Source organism: Orcinus orca, chromosome 10 (genome assembly GCF_937001465.1).
Source record: "Orcinus orca chromosome 10, mOrcOrc1.1, whole genome shotgun sequence".
Taxonomy (NCBI): domain Eukaryota; kingdom Metazoa; phylum Chordata; class Mammalia; order Artiodactyla; family Delphinidae; genus Orcinus; species Orcinus orca.
The window spans coordinates 39,202,414-39,228,087 of record NC_064568.1 but is presented as its reverse complement, the minus strand read 5'-3'; the positions used below and the strand labels follow the sequence as shown (position 1 = coordinate 39,228,087).

Sequence of the window (25,674 nt, the reverse complement as noted above, 5' to 3'; positions counted from 1 at the left end):
TACTTAAAACTATTTTTTCAGATGATTTTATCTTATTCTTGTTCTATGTACATTTTGTTACCAAAATGCTTCATTCCAATCAGTGATTAGTTTTATTTCCCCGGTATTTAAGAGCACTAGATTTTACTGGTTTTTACATTTTCTTTTCACAACATTTGGACTCATTTTTCTGCAATTCGGCTTTAATATATGAAACTGAATAAAAGCCAAAAATGAAACAAATCATTAGGACGCAAAAGACAAAAAACAGTCTGTAATCCAACGTGAACGAAATGAAAGCTCCATCCATGGTGAAGCTTATCACTATTAAGAAGACGTCCCCGGATCCATTTTAGGACTTTTTGGGATAAGAAGGTTAGGTGTGCAGACTCCCCCACCAGACACCAGCTGACAAGCCCAACTGACATTCAACACTCAAAATGGCTGCACATCTGCCGGCCGCAGGTAACCGTACCTGAGGCGTTGGGCTGACTTCTCCAGCCAAAGACTCAAGGAGACCCCCGTCAATAACCCGGAAGATCGTGGCCACCAATGTCCTGGGGAGACCCCCTCAATGACCCAGGAGATCTTACCCTCTCCAATGACTGGAGACTTCAATGACAGGGGGAGATCCCGCACCACCAAAATATCCGGGAGACACCCCCCCCGCAATGACCAGGTAAGATTCTGCCCGTCAAAACCAGGGGAAATCGTCTCTCCCCAATAACCTGAAGAAATAATGCCTCTCTCAAATGACCCGGGGAAATCTGGCCCCACAAGGACCCTGAGAGATCTCTCCTACTCCCATCATCGCGGGAGAGCCCCTCCCAAAAAACCCGGGAACACCGCTAATGACCAGAGACCTCGCTCCCCGACGACCCGGAGAAACCCTCCTCCAAAGTCCCTGGGGCGGCAGAGCGGTAGGCCGAGCAGACCGGGCGTTACCTGCTACCTCAGCCGGTCCCGCGGAGCTTCCGTCCTATTGTTTCTCTCCCACCAAGATGGCGGCCGCTGCGGCGAGCCCCGCCCCCCGCGCCTCACTCCCGGAGCCCCTCACTATTGGCTCGCACCGGGAGCCCAGCTCGCGGACTGGGCGGCCCAAAAAGCGCTGTTGCTAGGGCGCCCGGATTCGTTGTAGTGGCTTCCGGAAGGGGCGGTGCATGGGGCGGGGTTAGCGAGAGAGGTGGAGTCTTGTCTGCCTCGATGGGAGAGAGTGGCCAAGGAAGTCAGGTTGGGTGGACAGGTGGGCTTCGAGCCCAGGGGTGCAATACGGGATGCCAGGGGTACAGATGGGTCAGCCAACTGTACCATTTTTCCTGGGTCCCAGCGGTTTCCTGGAGTGCAGGACTTTCAATATTAACATTGAGACAGTCTGCAGCAATCTGGGAAGTTGGTCACCCTAGCAGATGGATGGACAGAGGACCGGATGTGGCTGGACGGAAAGATGGACAAAAGAGTGGCTGTAGACGGTGGATAAAGGGCGGTTGTATGCACAGGTGGACAGATGACTGGATGTAGATGGATGGACAAATGACTCGATATAGAGAGGTGAACAGAGGAGTGGCTGTATAGTCCTTTGTGGACTGGTGGGTGACCCAGTGTCCAACCCAGGTTCCACCAAGCTCCACACTACAGAGCTTGTCTGAAGCTCGTTTGTTCTGGGCCCTGTGTTAGCCAGAAGGTCTCCCACCTGAGTTAATATCATTGTGGCTGGCAAAAGCAAGGGAGGATGGGGATGCTACTGAGAGTGGGTAGAGCCTCCTATCTGTTCTCTGCTCTTTTAAAAAATCCCTGTGTGCTGGATGTTTGCAGAGGTGTGGATTCATGCATATACTCATTCATTCAACAACTATTTATGGAGCATCTGCGCCCTGTGCTGGAAATACAGCAGTGAACAAAAACAGTAGGAAAAAAAAAAAAAGCCTGCCCTTACGAGGATAGGCAGGAAAGATTTCCTGTGACCAGCTGATCTCTCCTCTCTTGGAAGCACAGTCCCTGTGTGGCTTCCAGGGCCCCATGCCCTCCTGGCTTCCTCTGACCTCACTGGTTCCTCCTCTTCACCTTTTCTCTGTCTACACTATTGCTCTCATAATCTTACCCAGGGTCATGGCTTCAAATTCCACTTACCTGTCTATCACTCCCAAAGGTGTATGTCCAGTCAGACCTTTTCTGAGTGCCAGACTCAATGTCCAGCTATGGACTAGGCACCCGCACTCTGACTTCCTCTTGGCACCTCAAACTCAACTTGTGCCACCCTAGCTCCAGCTCATCCCCCAAACCTACTCCACCCCAACTCCCCCAGCTCAAGTGATGGCAGCTCAGTCCTTCCTACTGTTCAGGCCAAACACCTCAGACTTTGTCTTGACTACTTTCTTTCCCACTTACATTCAATGTATCAGGAAGTCCCGTTGCTTCCATTGCATCATCTACCCAGAATGAGACCACTTCTTGCCAGGTCCATGGCTTCCACCTAGTCCATGCCACCACCATCTCTCCCCAGGACAATGTCACAGCCACATCCCAGTCTTTTGCTGCTGCCCTTGCCACCTTCAGTCAGTTCTCCACACATCAGCCTATGAATACATGAGTCAGGACCTCTCATACCCAGCTCGGAACCCTGCAGTAGCAACTCCCCCAAAGAAAAGCCAGAGCTGGCAAGGGCTCCATTATTCCCCATTACCTCTCTGCCTGCATCTCCTTTGTTCACCTCTAGAAGCACTGCTCATCTCCTAAAGTTTCTCATGTGTCACAGTCTGTGCACTCTCATGTCTAAAGTGGAAATCTCTTTTGCTCATGGATGTATCCTGACCACCTCAAACACCAAGTAAGCTCCAGAAATACCTGTTGACTGGACTAAATAAAAAGAATGCCATGTGGTATTAAGTGATAAAAAATAAAATGGGGCAGTGGGATGTTGTGGCAGGATGAGAGTGCCCCAGACCAAGGCTAGCCCTGGGTCAGGCCAAGAAGGCCCTCCACACCCAGTGGAATTACACCCGGCCCAGCTCCTGCTCCTGTTCCCTGTCTGTGGCTTCAGGACCTGCAGTAGCTGCTGTAGCTACAGAATAAAAGCCCAACAGGCACCAGTCATTCAGGCCTTCACAAATAGGCATGGCCCCTTCCTCTGCCCACCCAATCTCCCATTCCAGTGCTCCCATGGGTGGGGAGGAAACTGGACAGGGCAAGGTCTCCCTGGGGGCAGTCCCAGTCTTAATTCACTCTTCCATTCCTTCCATAAGTGCTTAGCCAGGGCTTACTGGGGCTAGATACTGGGTACATGGCAAGAATGGACACAGCAAGAATTCAAATGATTTACAGAGTCCTTACCATCCAGCAGGGAGTGGATGGGGGAGCACGTGAAGGATGAATACAGCAAATAACTAATTATGGGCAGAGTGAATACAGTGGTGGAAAGGAACCAAGCTGATGTACAGAGTATTGTGTTTATGTCTAAGGCAGCAGGAAAGGTGAATCTGAGAAGTGGACATCAGAGCTAAGATCAACCAAAGGCATGACTGATCAGGGAAAGATCTAAGAGAAATCATTCCTGGCAGAAAGCATAGCAAGTGCAAAGACCCCAAGGAAAGCACAATTTTGGCATGGTGGAAGATTATGAAGATTGTGATTGGGTCTAATGGAAGAAATAGCTCAGAGCTCAATGAAAAGATGCACAGAGCACAAAGGCATGAGGGAACAGACCAGAGATTTGGGGGCCAAATCCAGGAATCCTGATGTGCAAACAATAGGAGTTCCCGACATAAAGAAAATGCTGTGTTTGCGTATGGGCGGTATTGAGCACATTCCCAGGCAGTATGGAAGGGAAAGACTATAGTAAAATTCTTAAACTTCAAGGAGAAAGAGGACATTGTACAAGCTCCCAGATGGATAATACAAGTTATCTACCAAGGAAGAAGAGCCAGCTGTTCTCGAACTCTCCCCCTTAACACAGGCACATTATCTGCTACCTATGCCCAGCCAAGGGACAGTCCTCATACCTGGAGAGGGAAGGTAGCCACTAATGGAATGGAAAAGTACTAGAATTTCCAAATTACCAAAGAAAAATTAAATGAATGGCATCTTCTTAAAAGAGAGAGGGAATTCCCTGATGGTCCACTGGTTAGGACATGGAGCTGTCACTGCTGGGGACCCAGGTTCAATCCCTGGTCAGGGAACTAAGATCCTGAAAGCTTCGAGGTGTGGCCAAAAAAAAAAAAAAAAAGAGGGAGAGAGAGAGGGAAAAGGAAAGTTATAAGTTAGCTGTATGAAATTGCTAGTATTCAACTGTTTTGACCTATAAAAATGGTAGTTTCGAATAGCTCAACTGAATAAAAAGATGAAACCACAAAGTAAAAAAATAAGAAAGTAATTATGGAATGAGCAAAGTCAAGCATATATATCATACTAAATAGGGACAACCTGAACCCCTTTTAAAGACCTAGAGACTGGGTTAGAAAAACAAAACCCTGCCACGTACTATTTATAAGAAAGACCCTTGAAACCACAAGAAAAGAAAAGGCTGAAAATAAAGAAGTTGGCAAAGAGTGAGGTCAGGCCAGCACAAACTAGAAGAGAGCAGGAGTAGCCAGTGACATTAAAGAAGGTAGGATTTAAGGTGACAGGCATTGAGCAAAATAAAGAGGACCACTACCTAACAAAGGCACAATTTATGAAAAAGATATGAAATATAAAATAATCATAAGTCAACATACACCAGGTACTAAAACTTTTTTCTTCTTAATGAGGAACTACACAACATTGGCATTAACTCTATTATTATTACACATTGGCTTAGAGTTCTAGCAAATGTAATAGGGCAAGAAAATGAAATGTTATAAATATTGGAAAGAAAGAGATTACACACTATCTCTTTAGTTAATGCCATGATTGTAAATCTAAAAAATCCAAAGGACTTTCTTGAAAACTACTACAATTAATAAGAGAAAATTTAAGGTGATAAATACAAGAAAAATATATTTAAAATAATAGCATTTACTAAAAATAAGCCTCTAGAAATAAATAAAAACAAGAAAAACATTCAATTGATAATAACTATAAAATATTTAGGAATAAATTATTAAGTTAAGTATAGGAACTGTATAGGTGGGAGACCTATAAAATCTTATTAAAGGAGACTTCCCTGGTGGTCCAGTGGTAAAGAATCTGCCTTCCAATGTAGGGGACCCGGGTTCGATCCCTGGTCAGGGGACTAAGATCCCACATGCCCTGGGGCTTGTGCCACAACTACTGAGCTCCTGACCCTCAACTAGAGAGCCTGTGTGCCACAAACTACAGAGCTCACCCACCCTGGAGCCCATGCACCACAGCTACAGAAGAGAAAACTGCCCGCCACAACTAGAGAGAAGCCTGTGCACCGCAAGGAAAGATGCCGCATGCCTCAACAAAAATCCCGCGTGCTGCCACTAAGATCCCATGCAGCCAAAAATAAATTAAAAATGTCTTAAAAAAATCTTATTAAAGGACATGAAACCTATAGAATATTACTAAAGGATAAGATATGAACAAGTGGAAAGACATACTAAATTCATGATGTGGTGTGTGGTCCAGATCTCAGCCCTCAGCTGTCTCCCTCTGAAAATGGTCCTTGGCAGAAGGCAGCCACCTCACCCAAGGTTAACCACCCCACTCTGAAGGTAACCTTCTGCCATCCTTGCTACTACTTCTCCTGCAGAGGTAACCACTATTCTGACTTCCGTTACCATGGATAAATTTTGCACATTTAAAATTTCATATATATTGAATTATACAATATGTACTTTTTTGGTGTCTGGCTTTTTTATTCAATGTTGTGTCTATGAGTTTCATCCATATTACTGTGTATTGCTATAGTCTTATCTCTTTCGTATCTATATAGTATTCCATTACATGACTATACCACAAATTATCCATCTGTTCTACTGTTGATAGCCATCTAGATTAATTCCAGATTTTGGCTAGCATGAATATAGTTTCCATAGATGTTTCTTCACGTGTCTTTTCGTGGACACAAACCATTCATTTCTGCGGCATATAACCCAGGGTGTTTTTGACCCTTCCACCATCATCCTTATCATGCTGCCTTTTGTCTTCATGCTTGTGGGCCCAGCTTTGCTAGGTAGTTACTGTCTCTCCAGACATCACATTAGTATTCAAAGCAGGAGGAAATCCTGCTGTTGGCACCAGCCACACCTTTCCCCTTTATCAGGTAAGCAAACACCTTCCCAGAACTCCCTGCAGATTTATATTTGTTATTTTTTTAATTAATTAATTAATTTATTTATTTTTGGCTGTGTTGGGTCTTTGTTGCTGCCCGTGGGCTTTCTCTAGTTGCTACAAGCGGGGGCTACTCTTTGTTGCGGTGCGTGGGCTTCTCATTGCACTGGCTTCTCCTGTTGCGGAGCATGGGCTTCAGTAGTTGTGGCACATGGGCTTAGTTGCTCCGTGGCATGTGGGATCTTCCCGGACCGGGGCTCGAACCCATGTTCCCTGCATTGGCAGGCAGATTCTTAACCACTGTGCCACCAGGGAAATCCCTAGCAGACTTATATTTATTTCTCAATGACTAAAACTGGGTCATTTGTGGCCACCCGTAGGTGCAAGGAGGCTGAGAGTTCAGGGAATGGAGTCAGGGAATCACTTGAGACTGGACACTTGCCACCCTGGAAAAAATCCAGATTTGTTAGCAAAGATGAAGGAGAAAAAGCTATTGGGAGGCAGCCAACAAAATCTCACAAACTGAAAAGATGTTCAAACTCATCAGGAAGCAAGGAAGGCAAATCAAAGTGAAAAATGTAACAATGGCAAAACTATGGAGACAGTAAAAAGAACAGTGGTTGCCAGGCATTTGAGGGAGAGGGAGAGATAAATAGGTGGAGCACAGGAGATTTTTTTAGGGCAGTGAAACTATACTGTATAATATTATAATGGTAGATACATGTTATTAGAATTTGTCAAAACCCATGGAATGTACAACACAAAGAATGAACTCTATGTAAACTATGGACTTTGGTTGATGATGTGTTAACATTGGTTCATTGATTGGAACAAACATACCACACTAGTGCCGATGTTGATGGTGAGGGAAGCTGTGTGTTGTGGGGGAAGGAGCTATATGGGAACTCAATTTTGCTATGAACCTATAACGGCTCTAAAAAAAAGTCTATTTTTAAAAATTAATTAATTTGGTCCCACCGGGTCTTATTTGCAGCAGGGGGGCTCCTTAGTTGTGGCTCGCTTACTCCTTAGTTGTGGCATGAAAGTCTTTTTTATTTTTTTAAAGAGTAGCAATGAGAATAAGTCACTTTATATTTAGTAGACTAGCAAAAGTTAAAAAGAGCTACACCAACTCTGGCTTTCAGGGATGTGAGGAAAAGGATTTGTCCAAACACTGTTGACAAAGGTAAGATCAGTTATAGCCTTTTTGGAAAGCAATCTGACAAACTCCACTAAAATAAAAATACATATGCGGAACTTCCCTGGTGGTCCAGTGGTTAAGACTGCCTTCCAGTGCAGGGGGTGTGGGTTCCATCCCTGGTTGTGTTGCTGATATCCCTCATGCCTCAGGGCCAAAAAAACAAAACATAAAACAGAAGCAATATTGTAACAAATTCAATAAAGACTTTCCACATCAAAAAAAAAAGCATATGCTTTTGGGCCCTATAATCCCAATCTTGGGATTCTCACTTATAGAAATAGGTGTAGTGGAAAATATTTGCAAAGTGATGGCCCATTCACAAAAGCACAGTTGGTGACATTTTGGTACCTCCATATTGTTCTGGTTACTATACTGTGTAAAAAATTACCCAAATTTAGTGGCTTAAAATAGCAACATTTATTTTGCTCACAAATCTGCCCTTTGTGAAGAATTCAGTGGAGACTGCTCTTCTCTGCTGCATCAGTCTGGGCCGCTGAAAAGCTAGGGCTGGAATCATCGGAAGGCTCCTCACTTGAATTCTGGTGTTTGATTTTGGCTGTCAGCTAAGACTTTTCTTTTTTCTTTTTTTTTTTTCTGGCCGCGCAGCCCTCAGCAGTGAGAGCGCCGAGTCCTAAGCACTGGACTGCCCAGGAACACCCACACGTGGCCTCTCCATGTGCCCTGGGCTTCCTCACAACATGGTGGTTATTAGTTTCCAAGGGTGATTGTCCCAAGAGAGAGCAAAACAGGTGGAAGCTGTATCATCTTTCTAACCTAGACTCAGAAGTCACAGAGTCATTTCTGCCTGATTCTATTCATTAGAAGCAAAGTCATTAAGGCCAGGCTATATCCAAGGAGAGGGAAATTAGCCTTCACATTTTGTAAGAGAAGTATTGGAAAGTGTGTGGACCCATTTTAAGTTACCATCAAAAAGAAGGAATTGGAATAAATAATACCACTTGAATTGGAGGGCCTGCCACAAAATTAAGATGAGAAAGGTAAGATGCAGAAAGGTGTATACAAAATGATCTAAATATGTAAACCAAAGACAAACCACTCTGTGTAAATGTGTGTATATATGTATAGTGTGTGTATATATATATATATATATATATAATTATATAAACAAGGAGAAATGTAGGCAACATATTCTTGCAACAAAGGGTTCCAGAGAGTGATGGTGATAGGAGGGAGAGGCAGAGGTAAGCACAAGAGAAAAAGATAAAAGACTGCATTAAAAACTAGAAGTTAGGGTGGGTTCACCCTTATGCATTTAATTATAGGTATATATTTCACCATACGAGGAAAGTGATTTTTTTTTGGGGGGGGGTCATGCTGAATGGCTTGCGAATCTTAGTTTCCCGACCGGGGATTGAACCAAGGGCCATAGCAGTGAAAGTACTGAGTCCTAACCACTAGACCTCCAGGGAAGTCCTGGAAAGTGATTCTTTAGAGAGGTATGTTTAGGTGATAAAAACAATCAAGAAAGACCTTACCTTAAAACTCAGGATAGAGCAGGGAGGAATGGCTGGTGTGCCCCAAGAGGGGCTGCAGGGACCTGACAGTGTTCTTCATCTGGGTTGTACTTTGTGAGTGTTTGGCCTATGAGAAACCAGTGAGCAGAATGTTCTTGTTTTATGCACCCTTGGTATATTCCACACTTAAAATTTTTTTTAATTTAAAAACGAAAGGAAAGAAAAGCAAACGTTGCAGAAAGTTCCCAGTGGGTAGAGTGAAGAGACAGGAGAGGGACCCTGGCCTGGGACTACTGGACACTCGGCTCAGTGGAGTGTCCCAGATGGAGGTATAAATCGGGAGTGAGCAGCATGGAGATAACACCCCAAGCCAGGCTGTCCCTGACAAAACCTCCCAGGGAGGGAGAGAGGAAAACCCAGAGTGGAGCCCTGGGTTGCTTCAACATTTAACTCTAGCCTCGGTAAAACCTGGCAATGGAGGTTGGAAGAAAACCAGGAGAACTGGATGCTCCTGAGAAGGTGGTGTGTTTTTTTGTTTGTTTTTGGCAGTGCTGCTTGGCTTGCGGGATCTTAGTTCCCCGACCAGGGATCGAACCCGTGCCCCCTGCTGTGGAAGCGTGGAGTCCTAACCACTGGACTGCCAGGGAATTCTGAGAAGGTGGTTCTTGAAGCAGGAGGAAGTTCGCCATGGTGAATTCGGCTGAGACTCCAGAGAGCCGGCTCTGCCCTCATCTGTGCATCAGCTCTGTCTGCCCGTGTTAGCCACTCGGGAGGGCAGGGTTGCGCTGTGACAAATGGGAGGTGAGAAGGCAACTGCAGGCATATCTCAAGGCTTTTGCTGTGAAGGGAGAACAGTGGGGCAGGAGCTAGAGGAGGACATGGGGGACAGAGGAGGAGCCCTGAGCTTCTGACCCATCGCTTCTGTTTTTTCCGTAAAATCAAGGTGAGGCCATTGCTGGGGGAGGGTGAGCAGGGATGCAAGAGGTTAGAGGACAGGGCCAGGCAGCAAGCAGTGCAAGGGGCCTGGAGGTGAAGGATGGCAGGGAGGTGCTGATCAGAGAACTCATCTCAGGGATGTAACCAGGCCCCAGGCAGGAATGGGCCAGGGTGAAAGAGGTCGTCCAAAGGTGGAGGGGATGAGAGTTGGACCAGGAGGTTGAGGAGACTGCAGTTGGGGAGCCTGATTTATGTGTGTGAACAACTGTGGCTCCCCTGTGGCACCTTGTCCCTTCCACGCAGCCCTGGCCCGGGGCTGGAATTGAGGTAGCGCTCCTATCTGCTAGGGCCTGGGCCTGGGGAGCGGTGGGGATGGGAGTGCATACAGTTGTTCTGGGATCAGACATCTCTCGGAATTCCTTTCCCTTCCTGTTTCTCAAATAGAGCTGGTCATTCTCACTCAACCCCACCCTCTCCAGCCTGGAGTCTTCCCAGGGCCCCCAGCACTCAAGGGTTGGATATGCATCTCTGAGTAGGGAACATGATGTTCTCACCTGGGCAGGGGAGGGACTCAAATCCCAGATGTTCCCCCAACCCCAGCCAGGCCTGGGACTGGTCCATGTGGCGAGGGGCTGGCTGCAAATCATTCCTAAGATTTTTTTTTTTTCCAAAACAAAAGGCAGCAAAATTACCAAGAAAATGATTCCACAGGGCCAGAGTGGAGGTGATTCCCAGCATCCTCGACACATACACCCTTGTTACCAGCACATGTGGGAAGTGAAGACTCTAGAGAGGCACTCGGAGAAATTCCCATTGTGTTGGAGGCCAGCCTGGTCTCAGTGGGCCCTACACCTGCATTTTTTTTTTTTTTTGCGGTATGCGGGCCTCTCACTGTTGTGGTCTCTCCCGTTGCGGAGCACAGGCTCCGGACGCGCAGGCTCAGCGGCCATGGCTCATGGGCCCAGCCGCTCCGTGGCATGTGGGATCTAACTGGACCGGGGCACGAACCCGTGTCCCCTGCATTGGCAGGCGGACTCTCAACCACTGCGCCACCAGGGAAGCCCCTACACCTGCACTTTTAATGTACCTTCACTTGCATGTTGTAAACCTGGCCCTTCGACCAGGTCCCAGATATGAGGCTCGCCCTCTTATGTTATAAAATAGTTTCACCCATTTATCAGGTACTAGGATAACCCACCCTAGTTTTCAGTCATCAGGCCAGCTCTGTCAGAGAGTAGGGGCTGCTTTTTCTGTGAGCCCAAGATGCCCAGCTTAAAGTGAGCACAATGGGAGAGACCACACCAGCCACTGGGCTCCAGCCACCTACTGTAGTTGGGCCTTGGCCCAGCCCAGGCATGTGAGAGGCAAGGCTGGAATCCTCCTGGGCCAATGCCCGTGGGCAAAGCCAAGGGCAGTGGGGGTGGATGCCTTCCCATAAGCCTACCTCTTTCTTCACAGTGGAGCAAGCGAAGGCCCTAGATGAGAACTCCAACTCATCCTCGTCTGACTCGCCTCAGGCAGGAGCTGCCAGCCTGGTGGAACCATCGTGAGTTCTGAGGTAGAAGCAGTGCCTGAGTTGGAGGTCTGTGGGTCATATACCCTCTGTCCCCCAGCTCCATCCTGTTTGGGAAAGTGCTATGGCTTCCAGAGCTGCCAGAGGGAAGAGCCCCTCATTTAGAGGTCCAGGCCGATTCCTGGGGGCATCTGAGCCCATGCATGGCCCTATTTCTCACCCCAGGCATGGGGCTGGCCGCACAGCTCTGAGACAGGATGCCAGTGGTCCAAGGTGGCTCATGCAGGATTCTCACTTGCCTGGAACTAATGCACATCTGCCTCAAAGGCCTCTTCCCTGCCTGTCCTACAGGCCTAAGACTTCGCTTCAGGTCCCTTGCTTCTTCAGCTGTCGGGGATGGGCTCATGGCAGGTATGGGAATGTGTACTGCAGGTGTCCCTTCACGCCCAGGCCTTTCATTTTCAGAATAAAAATGTGCAGTTTAACTATGCTTGAATATTATGCTGGAAAGTGCTGGTCTGCTCATCTGGTGGGTCTGGACTTTAGCTCTTCCTTTTTACTTGTTTGCTAGGAAAAAAAAAAAAAATACAGCTGCACACCTCTGCCTCCTCTTTCTGGGGATTGGAGGGCCTAGCCAGAGAGGAGATTGCTGGATCCTAGCTTTCAGCAGCATATACAGTGGCTTTTGACCCTTGCCTCAGTGCAATTCTGCAGAGGGAGGAAGGGCCATGGAGATTTGGCTGGTACTATCTGTTTCGACAGCTCTTCCCCAAGAGCTGACTGGCAAATACCCATTCTTCTGCCTGTCAGGATGGACTGATTAGTGAAGTCAGGTCCTGCTCGCTTTCCTAGTGTCTGCGGTAGCTCCCAGTCCCCCTGTGGTTTCATATTCCAGTCTGGTCAGCCTCCTGCCCTGTAGTCTTCAAATGGGCTGGGCATTGCTTGACTCTGTGTACTTAAAGACACAGAATAGAGAGAAATGCCCACAGGATCAAGGATTCTATTTGGGAAAGAGTCAAAGAGGAAGGGGTGGAAATGTCACACAAAAGAGACACTTCCCACAAAATGTGATTCTTAGCACATCATCAGAGAAGACAACCTAGGCCAGAAAGGCATATCCAGCCAAACTTAATCTTGATATTTAGGATGACTAGTATGAAGATGACAATTTCTGAGATGTCCTTACCTGGAGGGAGCTTTCCTTAAAATCTTAAATCTAGTCTTTCTCTTTTGACAGCTTCCTAGATGCTTCTGTAACCATAATTATGTGATGCAAGCTAAAGCAGTGAGGAACATTGCATGCTTGTGTGTCCAGACTACTCACTTTAAGAAGAGGCAATGGGAGCCATATAGAGAAGAGCAGCATGACCAAGGGCAACAACAGGCACTGGAAGCATGATCATCCTTGAAATAGGAGACTGGGGCTGCTGTCCATGTGAGTCCAGAAACATGAGGATAAGCTCCATAGCACTGGAGGAAAGGTCCAGGAATGCCCTTCGGACCCCAGCGTCATTACTCTTGATAATTCCTGGGATTTAAACAGTGTCAGGAATGGCCACAGCAGGTAATCAAGATTTTGTTCAATGAACAAATGAGCTGACTCAGACCTAATTTCTGACATTCTAATTCAGAACTTAGATAATACTCATCTCATCTGAATTCACAACTGATTATTTAATATGTTCCTGGTTGACACTCTGCATTTCCCCAATCAGGTAACAGTATGTATCACTGGCCATCATCTGTGATAAGGCATTTGTCTGTAGAGAGGATGGGTAAAGGAAGCAAAATTCATATTTAACATGAATGTCTTGTGAAACAAACCCAATTTCCTTAATCACATTATAAGTAATACTGTTTTAACTCTGTTGCTATAAAATTGATGCACTAAGATTGCTAAGGATATATTCAGGTAATTTTCTTTTTTTTTAACTTTTGGCCACACCACGTGGAATGCAGGATCTTAGTTCTCCAACCAGGGATGGAACCCATGCCCCCTGCAGTGGAAGCGCAGAGTCTTAACCACTGGACAGCCATTGAAGTCCCAATATTCAGGTAATTTTGATGGCACAGATTTCTAGCTTCCTGTTAGAACATACATAGAAAGCAAAGTCCTCCTAAGATATTCACTCTTCAAGGCTGAGACTGTGGACCATATGATCTTGTCATTGTCCTGGCACTTCCTAATTGTTCATAGCAATACCACCACCAAAACCACAGAGGCCAAACCATATTTAATTTTTAAAGCCTTGAAACAAGGTCAGTTTGGCTTTGAGGGTTCAACTACTAGTTTCTTGGGCCCCACGTGGGTATTTTTTATATTCACTTATTACTTGGCCCTTTTGTACTGCCAGGTGAAGGCAAGATCCAAGTGGAACATGATTTTGTTATAGAATGAGCTTCCTTTGGACACTAGGAAGCAAACTATAAATACATCAGGCTATCGCAGAGTCATTGCTAGTTCTGGTTACAGCCATGTTACAGAGAAGGAAATAATCAATATTGTCAGACAGGAGATATTTTCTGCTGGGCTTCATTGGTGAGTATATCTTCCCCAGCAAGGGATATATTGGATGCCCTTGTACACCATCCCCAAACAATTCAAATACCATGTTGTCATGGTTAATTTTATGTGTCAACTTACGGGCCATGGGGTGCCCAGATATTTGGTCAAACATTGTTCTGAGAGTTTCTGAAAAGGTGGTTTTGGATGAAAGTAACATTTAAATCAGTGGACTGAGTAAAGCAGATTGCCCTCCCTAATGTGGGTGGGCCTCATCCAATCAGTTGAAGGTCTGAACAGAACAAAAAGCCTGACTCTCCCAAGTAAGAGAGAATTATCCTGCCTGACTGCCTTCAAACTGGGACATCATCTCTTCCTGGGTCTTAAGCCTGCCAGCCTTTGGGTGGGAAATATGCTATTGGCGCTCCTGGTTCTCAGGTCTTCAGACTCAGACTAGAATTAAACCATCAGCTTTCCTACGTCTACAGCTTGCCAACTTGCCCTTCATATCCTGGAACTTACATAACTGTGTGAGCCAATTCCTTATAGTAAATCTCTCTCTCTCTCTATTTTTTTGGCTGTGCTGTGCAGCTTGTGGGATCTTAGTTCCCTGACCAGGGATTGAACCTGGGGACATGGCAGTGAAAGCGCCAAGTCCTAACCACTGGACTGCCAGGGAATTCCCATAAATCTCTTTATATATACACACACACACATACCTCACACATACACGCTATTGGTTCTGTTTCTCTGGAGAACCCTAATATATACGTCCAGGCCTCCTCTCTAATTTTTAAGAGCTCACACCCCAATCTCAAAAATGTACCTGCTAGATGAATGCTGTGATGGATAGAACCCTGAAATGAGGACAAACACACAACACAAGGCTGCACCAAAAATTCAGATATGATTTGTCAGCCTTTATTAACCAAGAGCAAAGCTGAGCCCTAGAGTTTCCTTTTAAAAAACCCAACCTTGTTTATGGCAAACAATGATTTAATCATATGTTCAATACTACAGAGCAAGAATGATCACCTTCTAATCACTTATTCTTCTGAGATTAAAATACAAGTGTAAAACAGGTTAAAATAAGATTCTCCCCAATGATTTAAAAATAATTCCAACTGAGAGACATTTCAAACACTATGTGTAGAACTCAGGACCAAAAAAGACCTTAAAACATTTTTACCTTTGAGGTAGCACAATAATGCTGAATTAGATTTCTTTTGTTACAATGAACTTAGGAAAACAATGAGGAATCTACCTTTTGCTCAAGGTGGGCTAAATGGTTTTCTGCAAATCCCCCATGAGTTTAGTGACAGTTTTCTCCTTTTTTTTAGAAGTATAAAGATAGCCCTGCAGTGTGTAAAAGGAAACCCATGGGAAGGCTGCTTCCCATAAAATAGACATTAGAATCATTGAGGAACGTCAGCAGTCAGGACAGGAGGAACAAGAGGTAATTGTAGTGAAAAACCAAAACAACTTGTATCTTGGCAAGATTGGTTTACAAGTGCATGTCAAGAACAAAAAATTCAACATTAGCCAACTGAAAACAAAATATAAAAGATAACATTCATGGGTCTTTTTCATTTTTCTCTGTGCAAAAATGCTCGTTCAATTTTCCTAAATGAGAGAATTGTTTGTACACTGTGACAGGACATGGAAATGCTGTGTGCCCAGGGGCTGCTGGGTGCCAGTGGCACCTCTCACTGACTACTGTACCGTTGTGACTAGAGAATCTGGGCAATAAGAGGATGAACATGACCTCTCCTGGCTGGAGAATCATTTCTTGACACTTTGCTGCTGAATTTGCTCGTTAAACTGTTCAAAGAAAAGCTCCACCCTGATTTCTAAGAATCTACTGCAATTATACATAACATATTTATATATAAGGACTATGGACTAAGAGGACAGAGCAGATGAACCCTTCCTTCAGAGAATACAACCAAAAGAAGGAAGTGGGTGTGATAAACTGGGGCCAGCAGGAAGAATAATACTGCAGCTTGAACCTCAAGGCTCTCAGGTACATTCTCCACCATGCAAAATCAATAGCAAAGCCAGAAAAGACAGCATGAAGCTCTAAACCATCATAGAAGAGAACAGTATAAAACAATTATCAAAAAGACCTCTTCCTGGGCTTCCCTGGTGGCTCAGTGTTGAGAGTCCGCCTGCTGATGCAGGGGACGCGGGTTCGTGCCCCGGTCCAGTTAGATCCCACATGCCACGGAGCGGCTGGGCCCGTGAGCCATGGCCGCTGAGCCTGTGCATCCGGAGCCTGTTTTCCGCAACAGGAGAGGCCACAACAGTGAGAGGCCCGCGTACCGGAAAGAAAAAAAAAAAAAAAAAAGACCTCTTCCCAACACATGCTCCTCCCTGTGAGGCTCAACTCTCAGTGCCGGACTTGCCCAGCACAATGTGGACACCAGAGTCCTGAGCTGAACTTGGTCTGCCACCTTCGATTCCTCATGCTGTAAAGAGAATTGGAACACTGTCAGACTCCTGGCACCTTGGTAATGGCTGTGTCCTTTTCACTCACACTGGTCCCTGTAAAGTCTCCCTTCCTCAAGTCAGATCCTCAAGGGGCCCTATACGCAGTGAGGGTCTGGACTGATGATCCATATGTCAATCCGCAGTTAGAGCAGGAAGACTTAAGCCTGATGAATCTACTTTGTAAAACCGAAAGCATCAGTAAGTTGGGGGCGTCAAAGAGGCTCCTATGAAGGGGAAGATTGAACTGGGATGTGAAAGAGGGCAAGATGAGAAGTCCCATCCCTAGCAGCCTGCGGGAGTGACTGGGTCGGAGTTCACAGCTGGCCCTAACTAATGCTGGCATGCGGGGTGTAAGGGAGCATCCACTGTGTTTGTTTATTTATTTATTTTTATTTTTAAAACATTTATTTTATTTGGTTGCGCTGGGTCTTAGTTGAGGCAGGCAGGCTCCTTAGTTGTGGCTTGCCAGCTCCTTAGTTGCAGCATGTAGGCTCCTTAGTTGTGGCATGCATGTGGGATCTAGTTCCCTGACCAGGGATCGAACCCAGGCCCCCTGCACTGGGAGCGCAGAGTCTTACCCACTGCACCACCAGGGAAGTTCACCTGCTCAGTGTTTAAACAGAGTCCTTACACAGTCTGGGGGCTACACCTCTGTGTCACTCCTGAAGTTGAATGTACCTATTACCTGTGTAAGAAACAGGTATGGTTCTTGTCTGCTAAAGTGCAATATCTGCTTTCTTAATTTATATTTGATAATAAAGCAACACCATAGAAAATAAGAACCTCAGAAAACCGTGGGAAAAACCACACAGGCTTTCCCAGTGCTAGCTCCTGTTTTGGAGTATTAGTTACAATGTTTCACAATTCTGAGAGCTGTAAGGCAGGCTACCTAGGGCAGTCTGAAAGAGTCCTTCTGCTTTCACTTCATGGAGCACAAGAAAAAGGGAGAATTGACCAAGGTTGTGATGGGTCACCACTCTGAAAATCTCTTGACCATACTGTTCATGGCAAAAGCAGACAGCCTGGCTTAGGAGGACAATGGAAGGTGACCATATGGTCTCTATCACTGTCTACAACAGGAATGACTCAAGCCCCAACATGTAATCGCTTAGGGATTTATTGAGATATACAAGTTTAAAAAATTCATATTGGAAAGGGCCTCTTGATTTAATATAAACTTGACTATGACATCCAAATTTATCTTTAGGTAAATTTCATACTGCTTTTAGGATCTCTTGTAGCATCTGATTCTAGGTTATTCTGAAGAAAAAAAATTTCATTCTGAAATATATCTGGTTAATTACGATAATTCATTAGATTTCCACCTGATATAATCAAAAGGTTTAAAAAGTTTTAAAATACAAGCTAAATTACTTTCCTCTGGGATTAACAACTGGAACCCTAAATATCCCAACATCTTTTTTTTTTCTTTTTTTGCGGTACGCGGGCCTCTCACTGCTGTGGCCTCTCCCGTTGCGGAGCATAGGCTCCGGACGCACAGGCTTAGCGGCCATGGCCCACGGGCCCACGGGCCCAGCCGCTCCGCGGCATGTGGGATCTTCCTGGACCGGGGCACGAACCCATGTCCCCTGCATTGGCAGGCAGACTCTCAACCACTGCGCCACCAGGGAAGCCCATTCCAACATCTTAATTAGAAAGGTCTTTGCAGTAATTCTATGAAATTGTAAATGATGCTGATTTTTAAAAACTAACAAAAAGAGCTGATCTTTAAGATGAATGCCTGAGTCAGCTGACAAACTGATATATATGAATATGTCCAGGGAAATTCTCTAAATAGAGAGTTGGGTTTTTTTTTCCAAAAAAATAGCTGCTGCTTCTTTAAAGAGTTTAAAAATTGATGGTTCAACAGCAAAGCTACATAACAACTCTGGAGTAGAGGGAAAGGTCTCTCTTTGCCAGCACACTGCCATCAGTAAGAGCAACTGGTAATAAGAGATGGGCAGGAGTTGCCCAGGAAAGTATTTAGGTCAGATACAGTGATGGCACTCCCAGACCCCAGCTCCTTATAAATGGACAGCAATTCACTCATGCAAACTGCACAGAGATTAAACAAAACAAAATCTACTAAAACAAAATAAAACACCCCCGCCCCCAACCCAGAAAACCTTCCCTGGCTCTCTGCTACCTGTAAAATGTGCTAAACTCAAATTTTCTGCTCTAACGTGGGTTCCGATGTCTGATCAGTGTGCTTTGGGGTGCTGACCTGCTGGGCCCTGGGCAGGGTCTCTCCCTAAGCATCACTGAGAGTTTGGGGACAGCTGTCATGTGTGCCACTGTCAGCAGACAGTACAATGCCACAGGACCACAGACCTCCATCACATCTGCCACCATTTTTGATGGTAAAGCCAAAGGCTACAGTTATGGACTTTCTCAAAGGACAAATGAGGAAACGGAAGGCTATAAAAGGTTGGGGGAGGGTGTCTACAGTTATACAACAGGTTTGTGCCAACCTGTGGTAACTTCTAAAAGCAACAGTAGCAGCAAGAGAGGAAAGGAAGATGTTTACACTTTGGACTTTGTATCAGGCACTTAAATTTTTGGAGAGACATGCCATTTTGAACCAAAGATGTGAAAACTGGGTTGGAGTAATCATTACAAGTGGTCTAATAATGGGCTTTCAGAAGCAAAGTGGAGGTGTGGGTTGAACCTCTACCCATCCTTTAGTGCTGACTTCCAAGTTTTCTAAACGCCCACAGCCATAGCAATGGCAGTGGTGGTGGCAACAGCAGGAACGGTTCTGTCACATTTTCTGTTTGTGTTCTGTGGCTGACTGGAAGGTTTTGGTGTCACACTGAGAAGGCTCTGGGGTGTGGCACACCTACTGCCCAGGATCTATCAGATCCATGCTGGAGCCGAACATCTTCACCAGCTGTTCCTCGTAGTGTGAGATGTTCCTCTTCATGATGTCCATGCAGGGCCCCAGAAGCCTCTCAAATGCTTGTACATCCATAACTGCATTGTTAAAAAGAGGTGAGGGAGAGAATAAGTTCTCTACACCAATAATTCAGTCATTTCCCTCATGCAAACCTTTTCTTAAACATATCCATTCATGTTGTAGGAACTGGACTATTGGATACTGGACACTTGGAGAAAGAAGGGATGTTTCTATGTGAACACAGCAGGACTATGTCATCTAAGTTTGAGACTTTGCAGAGCGCAGCAGCCCTCACTCCCTCTGTTCCCACACAGCCCTGGACACCTGTCTCCATCACTGCTCTTTCCACACAGCCAAGGCGTCTATATGGCTGTTCATAGGCTATTGTCAGTTCTCAAAAATGTTTGCTAAAGGAACACATGAACCCATTTCTGGTTGGTCACACAAACTGTTCAAGCCTAGATGTGAGTAAGAGCTGACAGAGTAAGTCAAGGCTTGCTGATGGGAAAAAAATACTGCATGTTAGGAAAAAAAACAACACTAATGCATATAGAATTTTTCTTACCTAAGCATTTCACATCTCCCACTGCATAAGCCGAAGCAGCTCTGGGTTTGTTGGTGACCAGTGCAAGCTCTCCAAAGTATTGCCCCTTATGGCAGCGGGCAATCTCGACCTCTTGGTTCCCACCATCCTTGTTTGCTTTAGTCTAGAGCAGGTGGAGAACATGACCAGGGCTGATTCCAGAATCACAACTAGGCACATCCAGTTGCACACACTTACATTCCCTTTTCAGTACACTTAACAAATTACTTACAAATTCATGTTGCAGAGACTCTAATTGTACCATGTAAACTGCATGGGCTAATCTCAGTGGCCTGGTTTAACCAAATGAGTTGGCTTTTACCAAGAGGTAAGGTGTGTATATATATGCATAATATTATTATAGTATATATTAATATAGTATATAAAATTATGTTAATATACTATATAATATATAACAATGTATATTTTTATATATTTTATATTTATATATTATACATATATGAATGCGATCCATTTGGTAGATGCTGACTCTGAGACACAGGGTAGAAGACAAGGCCTTTTGCTAATTCTTCCTAAATAACGTCAATGCTTCTCATAGGTAAACAGTCACAATTCAGGGCTACTTCTTTTTGACTTGAGGCCATGCTTTTCTCGGACAATACTTTACGGCGACAAATTTTATTTTTAGGTACTACCTGCATCTTAAGTTAGTGGTCCCCCTACCATATTTGTTTAGAAAAGTTAAGTAACTAAATATTTTAAAAAGTAATGTTCAACCTTGAAATTTGGTGGTTTAAGAAATCAAGCAGGTTATACTTTGTGCTTTTCAAATTACTGAAAATAAGGTACTATATTTTATTTACTATCTAGAGTTTCTTATATTTTTTAAACAAATCCATCTGCTAAGCTAAGCAATAATTTAAGTAAAAAAATACTTATAACATTAATAAGAATTAGTCTAAATCTTTAAGAACGACTTTGTTACAGGCAGATAAATAACTTTTTAGAGGTTAATTTGTTATTATTATTATATTTTGGCTGCGTTGGGTCTTCGTTGCTGTGCGCAGGCTTTCTCTAGTTGCAGCGAGTGGGGGCTACTCTTTGCTGTGGTGCGCGGGCTTCTCATTGCGGTGGCTTGTCTTGTTGCAGACCACGGTCTCTAGGCGCATGGGCTTCAGGAGCTGCAGAGTGTGGGCCCAGTAGTTGTGGTTTGCAGGCTCTAGAACGCAGGCTCAGTAGTTGTGGCACACGGGCTTAGCTGCTCCGTGGCATGTGGGATCTTCCCGGACCAGGGATTGAACCCATGTCCCCTGCACTGGCAAGCGGATTCTTAACCACTGCGCCACCAGGGAAGTCCCTGAAGGTTAATTTAGAAAAATAAACAAAAGTACCACACTGGCTTACATGGTTTGACTTTTCCTCCTTTCACACTTCTGCCGTGACCTGTCTGCTCTGAAGTTGATCTGCCCCTTCCAAGCCAATGCTCTCTTTCCAATTTCTGTTGTATTCTCTGGGACTGCAGACGTGTTCATGTCTACCTAGTCCCTTCTCTAGAGTAGCACTTATCACACTGTACTGTGAACACCAGCCCCCTGTGGGTTTTGATACAATGCAGATTGTGATTCAGTAGGTCTGGGGCAGAGCCCAAGACTGAATTTCTGACAAACTCCCCCTTTCCCAACCCAGTGCCACAGTGCTGCTAGACCTACAAACCCAACACTATGCTGTGATCAGTAGGTGTCAATGAATATGAGAAATGTACAAACATATACCAGTAGTCTAAAAACTATAAGTAAAAAAATATATTTTTAATTAGGAAGCAAGCCATCTTGTAGGCAGTAATCATATTTTTCTGTCTTTCTCCATGCTTAACTTTTACAAAAAATACTCCATAAAAGGTTTTACACTAGGCTGATTTAGTATTATATGGAACTCAGTATTTTAACAAGTTCTTTATTCTTAAAAAAATTGAAACAGGAAATCTGATGATGATGGATTTATGGTAAGAATCACTCTTCCCATCTATAGGTCACTGTGTTTTCTAGGTCTCCCTATCCATCAAATGGCCATAATAATAACTGTCCTAGAGACCTCCCTTCCTAGTACTCTAAAAAGGAAGCTTTTTCATATTCAACACTCACATGTATTTTTTTTTTTTTTTTTGTTGCTGTACTTGGGCCTCTCACTGTTGTGGCCTCTCCCGTTGCGGAGCACAAGCTCCGGACGCGCAGGCTCAGCGGCTATGGCTCACGGGCCCAGCCGCTCCGCGGCATGTGGGATCTTCCCGGACCGGGGCACGAACCCATGTCCCCTGCATCGGCAGGCGGACTCTCAACCACTGCACCACCAGGGAAGCCCCTCACATGTATTTTTTATTATATAATTGCCCCATTTTCTGTTAGGGTGCTTATCCTTTTTCTTATTGATTTGTAGGCCAATATTTCTCATATCATTAATTATGTAACAGAGGTAAAGGCAATAGGAACAAGAAAAAATATACTAAATCTTTATCAATGAATGGGCTTAAGCATTGGTCATTGTCAGTCACATATCTCACATAATGGTGGTTTTGAAACACTAAACACACTCCACATTTTTAAAGCAAACAGTTACTTTCTGTGCATATACCTGGCATCTGGATCTCCCCTGACATAACTCACACCATCACACATAAACTCACCTTGCTTTTAATCAAGATGCTCACTTCGCCGGACTCTATAATGTAAAAACTATCAGCCTTTTCACCCTAAAAAGGGAGAGGAGGTCAGGTCAGAGCCATATATATGTATTAAAGAGGGACACAGAAATAGATCATTTTCACATTGCCTGAGCTTGAATTGGTATTTATTTTCCAAACCTACAAACCAGTAAATGGCTAACAAATTCAGAACTAAACGAGAGGATCCTGATTGCCAGGGATGTTAGTCTAACTATGACTGACAAACATCTCTCACTTCCTAACATGGAGTATTCACATCTGTCTCCATGAATATGCCCCGGCTGGTAACTGCACAGAGCATCAGTCCGCGCACCACAATGAAGAGTAGCTCCCCCGCTCACCGCAACTAGAGAAAGCTGGTGCGCAGCAACGAAGACTCAATGCAGCCAAAAATAAATAACTAAAATAAATTTATTAAAAAAAAAAAGAAAAAGAACAAAAAATTTGGAGGGCTTAAACTATCTGATTTCAAGATTTACTATGTAAGGCTACTGTAATCAAGACAGTGCAGTATTATTAACAGAGAGACAGACATTGATCAATGGAACAAAAAGAGACCAGAAATAGACCCAAACATATATGGCCAATTGGTTTTCAATGCAAGTGTCAGGCAATGGGATAGGAAAATCTCCTCAACAAATGGTGCTGAAACAACTGGACATCCATATGAAAAACCCTAACCTTATACCATGTAATTAATTCAAAATGGATCATAGATCTAAATGTAAGATCTAAAACTATGAAACTAGAACTGCACGGCTCAATACAGTAGCCACTAGTCACATGGGCCTACTGGGCACTTGAACTATGGCTTGTATAGATTTATAGGTGCTGTAAGTGTAAAATACATATTGAATTTTAAAGACTGAATATCCCCCAAATGTAAAATATCTCATTATTAAATTTTTATATCACTTAGATGTTGAAATGTAATATTTTAGATATATTAGGCTAAATATATATTATTAAAATTAAGTTCACCTGTTTCATTTTTTTAATTTGGCTACTAAAATATTTTAAATTGTATGTGAGTCACATAATATTTCTATTGAACAGTGCTTGCCTAGAAGTAAAACAGGAGAAAATCTTACTAACTGTGCAAACATTTTTTTTTAATAGGGCACAAAAAGAGTGAATTACAAGAGAAAAAAATGACAAACTGGACTCGTCAAAATTAAAAACTTTTGCTTTTTAAAAGGTATTATTAATAAAATGAAGAGACAAGCCATGGCCACAGCCACATTTTGGGAGAAATATTTGCAAATCATTTGCCTGATAAAGGATTTGTTCTCAGAGTACATAAAGAATTCTTACAACTCAATATATTAAGAAGCCAAATGACCTAATTTTAAATAGGGCAAAAGATGTACTTCACCGAAGAAAACATATGGATGGCAAGGAATCACAGGAAAAGATGCTCACCATCATTAGACATTAGGTAAATGCAAAATAAAACCAAAATGAGATACCACTTCATACTAGGATGGCTAACATTAAAGACTCGATACTAAGTGCTGATGAGGATACAGAGCAACTGGAACTCTTGAACATTGCTGGGGGAATGCAGAATGGTACAGACATTTTAAAAAACATTTTGGCAATTTGTTAAACCTATGTTTACCATATGACTCAGCAATTCCATAAAAACATATGTCTATACAAAGACTTGTATGCAAATGCTTATTGCAGCTTTATTCATAATTGCCCAAAACTGGAAAGACCCCAAGTGTCTCTCAACTGGTGAGTGGAAAGATGAATTATGGTACATCTGTATAATGAAATACAATACAGCAATACAGAAATACAATACAGCAATAAAAAGGAATGATCCTCTGATACATTACAACAACATGGATAAATCTCAAAAACATTATGCTAAGAGAAACAAGTCAGACACAAAAAAACTACACATTATATGGTTTCATTTATATGAAATTCTAGAAAAGGAATTTTTAGAGCGATAGAAAGCAGGTCAGTGGTTTCCAGGAGCAAGGGAGCGGGTGAGGGGATTTACTTAAAATACAAACAAGGGAGCTTTTTGGGATGACAGAAATGCTGTACACTATGATTATAGGGATGGTTATAAAACTCTCAAATTGTATACTTAAACTTGGTAATTGTACTGTATATAAAATATAGGGTAACAAAGTTGACCACACAAACAAAACAACATAAAGCATAGTTTCTGCAGTAGGTCTGGGGTGGGGCCCAGGCACTTGAATTTCTAACATTCCTATATGATGCTAATGCTGCTAGTCCTGGGACCTCACATAGAGAAGCCTTGGTCTAGAGACACTGCCGAAAGGGGTCTACAATAAGGTGGTTATCATCTTAATTTGTGTCCATTCTGCATCACCACCTAGCACTCCTATCTTCAAGAACACAGACATCCCAGAAAACCCTGTGGTTTTTCATACCTCTTGACATACCTCCTGAAGGTCTGGGGCTTTTCAGGATTAAGTAGAGGTCCTTTGGGAGTAAATTAAAGCACCACAGCTTCAGAAGCAAATGTGGCCAGTCAGCATGTCCCATTTCTGCAACTCAGCTCTACATTCTTACCATACTAGGATACCTGCCCTGGAACAAAGCCTACACCCACAGGCCTTTGCTCACATTGTTATCTTGCCCTGAAAGATCCTTCCCTGACCTCAACTGCTGGAACTGCACTTGTTCTTTAAGCTTAGCTCAAAGGGCATTTCCTTCATGAAACCGTATAGAATACATCCTGTTCTATATTCTCACTGCCACTCTTTTTTTTCTTTTAATTATTTATTTATTTACTTATGGTTGTGTTGGGTCTTTGTTGCCGCACACGGGCTTTCTCTAGTTGCAGCGAGCTGGGGCTACTCTTTGTTGCGGTGCATGGGCTCTAGGCACACAGGCTTCAGTAGTAGTGGCTTGTGGGCTCAGTAGTTGTGGCTCATGGGCTCTAGAGCACAGGTTCAGTAGTCGTGGCACATGGGCTTAGCTGCTCCACGGCATGTGGGATATTCCCAGACCAGGGCTCGAACTGGTGTCCCCTGAATTGGCAGGTGGATTCTCAACCACTGCGCCACCAGGGAAGTCCGCAGTGCCATTCTTTTTCCTCTCATTATAGCACTTATATCTGGTCCTACTTGTCTATCTTAGTAAATATTTACCGAATCAAACCAATTTCTAATTAAAAGAATTATTAACAGTGGGGCTATCTAGAAAACAAAGGCATTTA

The 25,674-nt window shown here is 44.0% G+C and overlaps 2 protein-coding genes and 1 long non-coding RNA gene across 8 annotated transcripts in view; 1 reads left to right on the top strand and 2 right to left on the bottom strand.

Moving 5' to 3' along the window:
- IP6K2 (inositol hexakisphosphate kinase 2) overlaps window positions 1-1,083 on the bottom strand; it is a 29,283-nt gene extending 28,200 nt beyond the window's left edge. For 2 of the 3 annotated variants that reach the window (XM_033413249.2, XM_004283909.3), the window contains exon 1: window positions 925-1,083. The gene's annotated coding sequence lies outside the window, so the exon portion shown is untranslated. Of the gene's footprint in view, window positions 1-842 lie in introns of all 3 variants that reach the window. The other variant, XM_033413251.2, reaches the window with a different exon arrangement.
- LOC117198156 (uncharacterized) lies at window positions 543-24,345 on the top strand. Its single transcript, XR_007479774.1, has 4 exons — window positions 543-658; window positions 9,415-9,666; window positions 12,552-12,878; window positions 23,586-24,345. It is a non-coding gene; the product is annotated as an uncharacterized LOC117198156 (long non-coding RNA).
- Window positions 18,110-25,674, bottom strand: part of PRKAR2A (protein kinase cAMP-dependent type II regulatory subunit alpha) — a 77,442-nt gene continuing 69,877 nt past the window's right edge. For all 4 annotated transcript variants that reach the window (XM_004283910.4, XM_049716202.1, XM_049716203.1 and 1 more), the window contains 3 exons: window positions 22,428-22,493; window positions 19,769-19,910; window positions 18,110-19,280 (listed from right to left, as the gene is read on the bottom strand). In XM_004283910.4, the coding sequence (XP_004283958.2) occupies window positions 19,147-19,280; window positions 19,769-19,910; window positions 22,428-22,493 (342 nt within the window). In that variant the 3' untranslated portion in view covers window positions 18,110-19,146. The remainder of the gene's footprint in view (window positions 19,281-19,768; window positions 19,911-22,427; window positions 22,494-25,674) is intronic.